Source organism: Enoplosus armatus, chromosome 20, assembly GCF_043641665.1.
Source record: "Enoplosus armatus isolate fEnoArm2 chromosome 20, fEnoArm2.hap1, whole genome shotgun sequence".
Taxonomy (NCBI): Eukaryota; Metazoa; Chordata; class Actinopteri; order Centrarchiformes; family Enoplosidae; genus Enoplosus; species Enoplosus armatus.
This window is the reverse complement of record NC_092199.1, coordinates 13149930-13159489: the sequence shown is the minus strand read 5'-3', so window position 1 is coordinate 13159489 and position 9560 is coordinate 13149930. Positions and strand designations below refer to the sequence as shown.

Sequence of the window (9560 nt, the reverse complement as noted above, 5' to 3'; positions counted from 1 at the left end):
TGGATGAGTAACAAGTGTCATTACACACCTGTATTACCACTTTTGTCGCCTTGCTGTCAATAATGTAATACCTGTAAAGAGCGGCAGAAAGGTTGGGAAGACGAGGACGAGGAGAAAGAGAAGATGCCATGAAAGTTGTATGTCACGCTGATGTTTGGTTTTACAGCATAAATACTATGGAAAGGAGTTTTTTTTTCTGTTTAGCTTCAGACAATTAAATCTTGCAGCAAATGCTCATTGGAAAAAAAAAATCTAAAAGAACAACAAAAAACCTCTAATGTTCATTCACACTAATTTTGCTGTTTCAACGTCATTGGTCACTTCATCAAGACTGTTCTTGGCTGAATATGCTGCGTCAGTTCCTCTTCTTGCACTCTCTCCCCCCGTGTGAGTCAGTTATACGTGAGTTCTCTGCTGCGACCTCTTTGTAACAGGAAGGGGAAAAAAAAGTGGGACCAAACCAGTACAGGCTGCAACTCGCCTCTGATGAGTAACTGTCTCTAATATTGGATTGTATTAATACTCCCACAGGGCCGAGCTGCTCAGGCCGAGTCCGTCTCCCTTCAGCGTGCCTCCCTGGTCTCCTCGCAGGTATTTGCCGTTCCTGCCGCGGATGGCGAGGCGGCCATGCTCCTGGAGCTCCAGAGAGAAATCCTCGGGGACCTCGCCGTCTGAGCACACCAGCCCAACACTGTTCACGTACCAGAACCGGCCATCCACACCTGCAGGATTTAAAGGGTAAATACACCAAGTCAGACAGGAGTAACAGGAGGAGCGGGACTGATGATCAAACTGAAAGTCCACATCATAGGATTTACTCTAGTTGATGGGTTTGTCTATATGCACACATGTGTGATCAGGCTATTTCATCCAGTTTTTCTTTGCTGAAATGCAGATTTCTTCGAGAGATGGGAGCAAAAGGGAAGGAGGGATCAAACCAGTCTTGTTTGAGTGCTGACCTTTAATATGGTAGGCCCCGTTACTGAATTGCAGAGTGAAAATGTCATAGACCGATCTGCTGGCGTCCAGTGTGTTAGAGTTCCTGTGGTGGCAGATGAATCCGTTCTCTCCTCTCAGGATCAGCATGGGTCGGTTGATCAGTTTCAAAGTGAGCTGTTCGTCCTCACCTGACAAAAGGTAAATAGTGGAAGCACATCAGAGGGAACATAAGAGAAGCCTGAGGCAGGGTCTGAGGGAGGAGGTGCATTAGTGAAGACATGGGTGGAAGAGAAAAGAGGAGAACAAATAGTCTCTCACCTATGGAATCACTGACAGCGAGCAGCTGGCCGTTCTTCTTGGTGCAGATGTATTTCCCATTGTTAGCTTTTAGTGCCACCTTGTGGCCAAGCCACTCCACTGAGAACATGGTGTTCGCTGACCTGCAGTTGTGCATCAGGAGAGAAAATTAGACTTTCCTTGTCCTGAAGTGCTCTTGGAAACATTGTGATTACATATTGAGTGCACATGCAAAAGAAGATAAACTAAGAGATACTGAGGTTTCTATAAAATCACATTTGCTGAGATACGTTTAGGGGGTTGAGATCATGTACTCAAACCACTGATTTCTCACTATATGCTATTATTTGCCATCTCATGCTTGCAAATAACTATCCCTCTTGTTATCAGTCTATCACTTCTATTTTCAATAGATTGATAAATAAATTGACTGACTTGCATTTTCAACGCCACATTTTCTTGTGTCCTGTGACAGTGTTGCATTATTCTATAAATGATAACAAATAAATGCCATTGTGTCTTGAAATTCACTTCATTTCTTATAAAACATCATGACTATTTGCATTTATAACGCATGGACTCAGAGGTCAAAGTTCAGTTGCATTTGTAAACCCATATCTCTGATAAAAAATGTCGAACTGACACATTAATGACATATTTGTTTTCACTCTGCACAACTGATATGAGAGCATGCACTCACACTTCAGTGGCTGTACTCTGGATGCCTCCGTGGGCCACCAGTGCCCAGTAGTTCCCCTGGCTGGTGCGGAACGTGCTCTTCCTGGTTTCCTTGTCGATCTCCATCTGAAACGTCTCCATGTCCGTCTCATCTTCCTGATTGGCTGCGAGGCTTACTCCTGGGAGGGGCATAGCATGTACGTCCTGTCATTAATACTTTAGCATGAAAACGTGAGGACCATTTAGTGTCTGAAGAAATACATCCATCCACTGCTATTCACAATTTGTGTTACTGGTCACTTTCCATTTTAGACATTTCTCAACTGTATTGCAGTGTTGTATGTTGCATATGTGCACTTACTGCAGAACCAGTTGTGTTATTACAATATTTATGCATGAGTGGGTGAGGTTAGAGTATTAGGCAATGGGCTTAAGGCAGCATCAAAAATACAAAATACATTTGATTGTGCTGAATAGGTGCATGAAATAAACAAATTCCTCTACAAACTTATATTCTCTTGATTCTCAGTGGCAAGTCGAAAAGTAGTTTGGGAAAACAGCGACATAGCGGCTTGCTAATCAGGTTGTATTGTTATGTTTAGCTTGGCCCAGCATGAAAGAGTTGGTAATCACGTCTGATCCTGGGATGTTGGGTTATTTTCAAGTGGTTCCGTCTTAAACTGATGTGACGTGCCAAGCATATACCTTCCTGAGGGTGAATACATTTTCACTGATTGTGGTTCTGGATGCATTTATGGACAAAATACCCGATGCTAAATAACTAAGTGTTACCCATGCAGGAAAATCTTACAGAGGCAACCTATCGCACACTAAATGTTTCTCACAGTAATACTTGTTATCGGCTATACTGAGATAACATTCTGTGTCAATTACATCGAGACCAACCAAACATGGGTGGTTTGGCTTCCAGGTTCAGAAGCAAACAGCGTTACTATCAACCTCTTCTCTGTTTCAGAAGTCCCTTGTGATTTACAGTTCCTATCATTACAACAGGCCCCTGTAATATGTTAGCATTATCATAAATGTTGGCAGAAATGAAAACAATTGTGTCACCACCAAGAGACAGATTGCAGAGAGTTAAATCCCAAATTAGATGCATCCCAGAACATCCCCAATACATTTTCTTAATCCTTTAACAACACTGTGTACCCCCCCCCCCCCCCCCCCCATCTCTCCCTGCTCTCTTCTCCAGTCATCCTTCTCTACCTTCCCCCATCTCCTCCTCCTTACCCCTGACCCCCTAAACCCCCCACCTCCCACCGTCACCCCACCTCCGGCCCTGCCTATCTGCCCTCTGCACAGCGGGGCTCTGATATAATCAGCTTTCAAGTGCTACCCGTCCAATCCCTCAATCCCCTCAATAAAAGAATAAAGGGAAAACAGGAAAAGACCAGAGGATTTTATGGTCCGCACTTAGCAGGACGTGAAGATAATTAGCAGCCCCTCTCAACCCTCAAGCTAATGGAGCTATGAATGATCAAACATGTGGAAAGCGTGCTAAAAAATGTAAATGCATAAATGCAGCTATATTGTTTTATGTATCACAAAGTATACATAATGTATAGAGGGGTACTTTTATTTTACCAAAAAGAAACAAACTCTATGTGACAACAGTCTGCACAGTTTATTGGTAATAAACTGGTACTGCAAGTGACTACATTTGAGAGGTGCAGAAAAATTTAATTTAATGCAATCGCTTAGCCAATAAAAAATGATACGAATCTTTGAGCTGAACTGAACCAAACGATTCGAATCAACAAAGTGATTTGTAATTTCCACTACTAGTGGTCACAATAACAAGTCTAACATATGGATTTTTAGCAGGTATAATGTTTGTTATGTTCAACAAATGCTAATTAGCACTAAATGAATGAATGATGAACTGAATGAAACATTTGACCTGTTGATGGCGCTAGACCTTTAATGTCCTTACAGAATTTCATGGCAATCCATCCACGAGTTGTTGAGATATTTCAGTCTGGACCAAAGTGGTGGACCAACCGACAGACCAACAATGCCCTCCCTAGAGAGCCAATCCGCTAACGTGGCCAAAAGCAACGTTGTCTGTACGTCCTAAGTGAGGCCAACCCAGGTTACTCCTACATTTTATAGTGATGTGCTCTTAGGGTATCACAAGTAATAAACCTGCGCTCACTATGATACGCTGCATCAAGTGGTTTAAGGCTACTGATGGATGCATGCATATAAATGACATCTGCATAATCCAACACAGATGCACATACACGTACCAGTGAAAAAGCCAGGCTACAGCACAGTTTTTTGATAGAAAATAAACCCAATTTCAACTTAAATCTTTTATACCAGTTGTTCAAGCCCTAGCTCGTGGTTCATGATGGTGTAAATCCCATCTGTTTAAAGATTATTTGAGGGCCTTTTGCTATAATTTGATATCTGACCGTAGATACAGACTGGAGGAGAGAGAAAGGGGATGGCTTTCGACAAAGATGTCATGGTTACTGAGCTACAGGGACACTTTAATCACATCTTATTCACACACGATAAACTAGGTATCATGAGGTCTTACAGCTGGTTAAATTATCATTGATCTTAAGTGCATTTGAAGCATACATTTCTGCCCCTCCACTCTGCCCTTATGCCTGGGGGCCCATCACTCTCATTCTTTCATCCCGACTCAATGTCATGCTTTGTCTACCTATTCCATGTGTCCATTTCACACTAATTCAACCCAGAAATGATCCTTCGACAGGGCTCAGCTGGGACCCCACAGCTCACTATCTGATAGATGAGAGGAGAGGAGACAGAGGAAGGAGAGAAGGATGGAGGAAGAGAAGGAAACGGAGAGCAGGGCAGGGGAAGAAAGAGATTAGATGTGCTGAAATCCACGCCAGCAATCTGAGGATATCAATGGCTGTGCTGATGACCATCTTTGACACACCAGTCGGTCAAGCATGCGAAATAAGATGTTGTCATCATAGCCACGATCCATCCCTGATTATCTATGCAGCGTTGCACTCCTCATCAGCACACTCCCTCGTGCATCTACACAGACACACTCACACATAGGTCGCATCAGCAGTGGCACATTTTGGATCAGACCCCAGATCCAGCTCCACTTTCTGGTGTTGTCCTACCTGCAGCCTGCAAGTGGAGCAGGCCTAACTAATCCATCAGCGGTAGATGGCTCTGACATCTATTATTAATGGTAAGCTGATGCCACCATCCCCCTGTTCCTTATTTCCCTCTTTCCCCTAATCCTTCATCCTTCACAACTTTTATTACGGTCCATTCATTTTTTTCTCTCACTTATCTGTTCCTGGGCTGTGTGTGTGTCTGTGCATGCATGCATCCTGTGTGTATGTATGTATTTGTGTGCATGTGTTCACGTGTGTTAATGGAAAGTTTGTATCTTTGGACTATCATCTCTTTTTCACTCTCAGGGCAGAGTGGACCACTTAGACCAGGGGAACACAGCGAAGTGATGAGAGACATGATGACAGAGCTACATGACATGCTAACACACACACACACACACACACACACACACACACACACACACACACACTGCAGGCAATAAACTCAACAACTCAAGGCAAACCGAACATACTGCACCCCATTGCTGCCTACAAAACCTCTCTTTAACACTTTTAAATCTCAATTCCTGCTCTGCCTCATAACAGCTGACCCTCTTTTATCACTAACCCATTTACTGCATTTGTACTCACTTTAAAATAGATGGCCAACGTGACTCCTCGGCACTAAATGGAGCATAGGCAGAGGTGCTAATTTATGTGTAAAGGCACAGGTGACATTAGGGGGGACGAAGAGCCCACCTGTCTCCACATACATCCTATTGTCCTGAAGTCCTTTGAGAGTTGTATCCTCCCTTCTCTGCTATCTATTCTCTCCTTCTCCTTTAATCATCATGTTGAACCCAGAGATAGGAAGTGAAAGGAAGAATTTTGAGGTACTTGCATGTAAGGATTCTCCATTTTGTACTTTTGTCCCACTTTTAGTCCAACTTAACGATTTTTTTCAATGTTTGTTTCAAACTATCATCCATTCTCCTTATTCAGGGACAAAATTGCTGGGAAGTTGGAAAACCACAGAAAGTCAGTTAATGCTTGCATGGCCATTTAACAAACTTTTCCACTGATAAGAACATTGGTCAACAGTTGTTACATGTCAACAGTGAGAAGTTGATTTGAGTCGTTTATCTCATCTTGTACGTTGATGTGACCATTTCCCAGTGTCATATGTTGCTAAATACAGCATTTAACAGTTTGTTTCCTTGGTTTTCAGCAGCATATCGGCGCCGACTGATGTGCTGGGGGTTGGCAGGTTAGATTAGCGGGTTAGAGCAGGACTCTGAGGGGCAGAAGCTTTGGCCCCAGGTGAGAGGCAGCTTGGGTTTCTGAAAGCAGACCCCCCCCCCCCCCCCCCCCCCTCGCCTTCCAGGAACAGGGGCCAACTTCATCAATAATTCAAAACACCACCTCACCACTCGCCGCAGCAAGACGGTATGGTTGTGTGTGGGCGAGTGTGTCGGAGACAGATAAAGCTTTTGTTTGTGCAGAACAAGTGTAGGAAGAGAGAGAGAGAGAGAGAGAGAGAGAGAGAGAAGGAATGTGAGCATGCTGCAAGTATTTCTGTCTGTGCATACATTTGTACATGAAGCTACACTGTATGCGTGTTTTATCCTGCACCACATCTCTCCTCCCCCTTCAGCCAATCAGTTTGCAGTGCTCCCAGTCCTTTGGTTTCTGCCTGAAGCTCCCACTGCTAACCAGGAACAATGAACGGGGAGAGATTCAGTTACAGCACCCAGGGCTGAAGTAACTCTACCCTGCAGACAAGAATCTGCAGCCTGCAGATGGGTGTCATGGCCAAGTATGCTGACAAGCACTGTAGGTGTATGCTAATCCACCCCAAATCCAGTTTCAAATCAGACCAGCAAACCATTTCGACCATAAGCAACTGAACACTTGGCAAGTCCTTCTACTGCACTTCTGGTTAGATGAAACATGATCGTCACAATTACAATTTTTCTAGTTTTCACACCGATCAAAGAAAAAAACAACAACTTTGAAGCCAATGTGGAGCAGGTGTAATCCATCAGTAAAGCAGTGTGGTGTCATGGCTGCATACTGATCAAATAACGCACTCCAAAAGCCTGTCACAAGACGGAAGAGTAAATACATAATACAGTATCAACAGAGCATTACTGTACAGCGTATAGGTTACAAGCAGCTGTTTCAGCGAGCCCAAGGGGCAAAAGCGTAGACTGTTAACACCATTACCCAACAAAGCTAGGAGGTACATTTGAGACGGAATGAAAGGGGAAATTCAAAAAGATCACCAGTGATGATAGATTGTTTGGTAAAACGTTTTCTAATATATTCAGCATTTTATAACAGGGTATCCACCATTTCAGGAATACAACATCTTCTCTGACAACATTCACTTTTTATCACAACATTAAAGCTCATGAAAAACTCACTGCAAATCAGAATCAGAATCAGAAATACTTTATTGATCCCCGGGGGGGGAATAAAACCAACAGTGGACTAACGTAACCTCAATTGCAGCCCTAAAACAAATGACGTATTCGTCTCAGGTCTCCTAGATGAGGCTGATAGTCTCCCATATCAGCCTCATCTATCTTGTTTTCCTGGAAAAATGCCCCTATCCAACGTGATATCGATGCATGTTGATGTGCAGACTACATTACCCATAATTACCATGCATCCCTTATCAGTTGTCAATCACTAGAGAGTGGCCTATTCCCTTAGCCATGCATATTCAGCCAGTCCACAAGTTAATGTACTTCCTGTGAATTGTAAGCTCAGTTTTCTGGGGATCGTATCAGTGCACAGTATGCATTGTATATAGGCTAGTAGTAGTAACTGTAGTAGTTGTAGTATTTGTTGCTCCTCTGCTTCATTATGTATGTGTGTAGGTCAGTGTGTGTCAGTTAAAGGCTCATGTGACCACTCTCAGTGGCACATAAGGTCAGCCATTGTCCATTTAATCAGACATTTGGGATTCTGTGTAAAATTTAATGGAAACTAGGAAGCTGCAAGAGCTGCAGCTTGTGTATCCATGCAAGGCTTCAGGGCAAAAACAGATTTCTGACATCTCCTGCTGATGAGTCTGTGTTTTCTTACCTTGTCTTATGGAGACATATCGCCCATTAGCTGTCATCAGAACCACCTGTGGGTGGCTCTCCTCTAGGTCAAACAGTTCATCTTTGCCCGGCTTGGAGCACCGGCCAGACCTCAGGGTGCCTGTAGGCCCCATGGGAGACAAATACTTCCCCTCACAGTCTTTAAAGGCTAGCTTCCCACACTTCAGCTCCAGCGTGTACGCCGTGGCCCTCCCACTCTGCGTCAAGAGCTTCCCATCATTGCTGAGGAAGCGGCTGTCGCAGGTCTTAATGCAGTACTTCCCATCCAGGTAGACAAGGGTCAGGAGCGCTGCCACACCCCAGGGTATGTTCACATTCACAGCGATCTCCCCATCTTCCGTAGAGAGGTGGGCGTAACGCTTGCGGGCCACAGACAGCAGGTTTGCCTGTGGATGTAGAGCCAGGTGCACTGCCCACAGCTCGGCATCTGTGATTACCTGGGCAAAGCAGGACAGGTAGTCCCGAGAGCCACCGAAGAAGCGGAGGTGCTGCTCAGACTGCAGGGCCCAGCGACCATCTGACTGAGCCACGATGAGGAAGCGGCAGTCTGAATTGTGCCCATCAGCCTCACAGGTAACTTTGCCATCCTTGTCGGAGGCCAGGTAGCGTCCCAGGTGGCTGCGCAAGTAGACCACCTGGGTGTCCTGAGAGTCTTGCTCTAGAGTCCATATCTGCTTCTTCTTCAGGCTGGGTGCTGACGCATTCACCTGATGGATAAAGAAATGTTCCAACAAAGAGCATGAAGGCTTTTCATCCTTGGTCTTATGTTCTATGTACAACAAACCTGGCTATTGAATGCCTTTCGCATCTGCCTAAAGGAGTGCAGCCCTGTGCAGATTTATGACACCAATAATCATGCAAATATGTTCCAATTCTTCTTTTACATTGGATGGGATGTTTGTACCTTGAAGCCAAAGGCCTCAGCAGTGAGGTACCGACCCTCATGGTTGATTAGCCCAAACTGCAACTTCAAGGGACGGTTCCCATTAGCAGGCATCTTCACCTGTGGATTCAGGAATGTGAGAGACAGAAGGAGAACAAGGGCTGAGACAAGTTAGGTATGGGGGACAGAGTGGGAAAGGAGAAAGAGAGTAGGCAAATGGACCTGACATGGGATGCAGGAGTGAGGGGCATGCATAGAAAAAGGTGAAAGAGGTGAGGAATAAGGAAGGAGATGAAGTCATGGAGAATCATGAAATCAGAAAGTATTTAAGACAGGAAATCAATTCATTAAGGTACAGTATATAAAGCACTCCCAAGACCACAAATTCCTTCCCCCGCCCATGGCTTCATTATACATTTTTCCAGCTACAGCCTCCTAATTTACTTACTGTGGTTTTGTGGCTTCCCCTCTGCAGTTTCTGCGGCTCTAATTCCAGCTCCCAGATGTAAGAGGCTTCTTTCACCGGGAGTCCTCTTGTAATTCTTTCTCTCTCCTCTCCTCCCTCTCTTGCTGGCC

At 44.6% G+C, this 9560-nt stretch overlaps 1 protein-coding gene across 2 annotated transcripts; it reads right to left on the bottom strand.

Annotated features, from left to right (window-relative positions):
- Positions 1–516: 516 nt before the first annotated feature.
- On the bottom strand, positions 517–9098 carry fscn2b (fascin actin-bundling protein 2b, retinal). 2 transcript variants are annotated; one of them, XM_070927308.1, is made up of 6 exons: positions 9006–9098; positions 8082–8808; positions 1937–2093; positions 1258–1379; positions 939–1127; positions 517–722 (listed from the first exon to the last, which is right to left on the bottom strand). In XM_070927308.1, the coding sequence occupies exons 1-6, from the start codon at positions 9096–9098 to the stop codon at positions 517–519; spliced, it is 1494 nt and encodes a 497-aa protein (XP_070783409.1). The 2 variants fall into 2 exon arrangements, with proteins under 2 accessions (XP_070783409.1, XP_070783410.1); XM_070927309.1 differs by having other exon boundaries at positions 960–1127.
- Between the last annotated feature and the right edge of the window lie 462 nt (positions 9099–9560).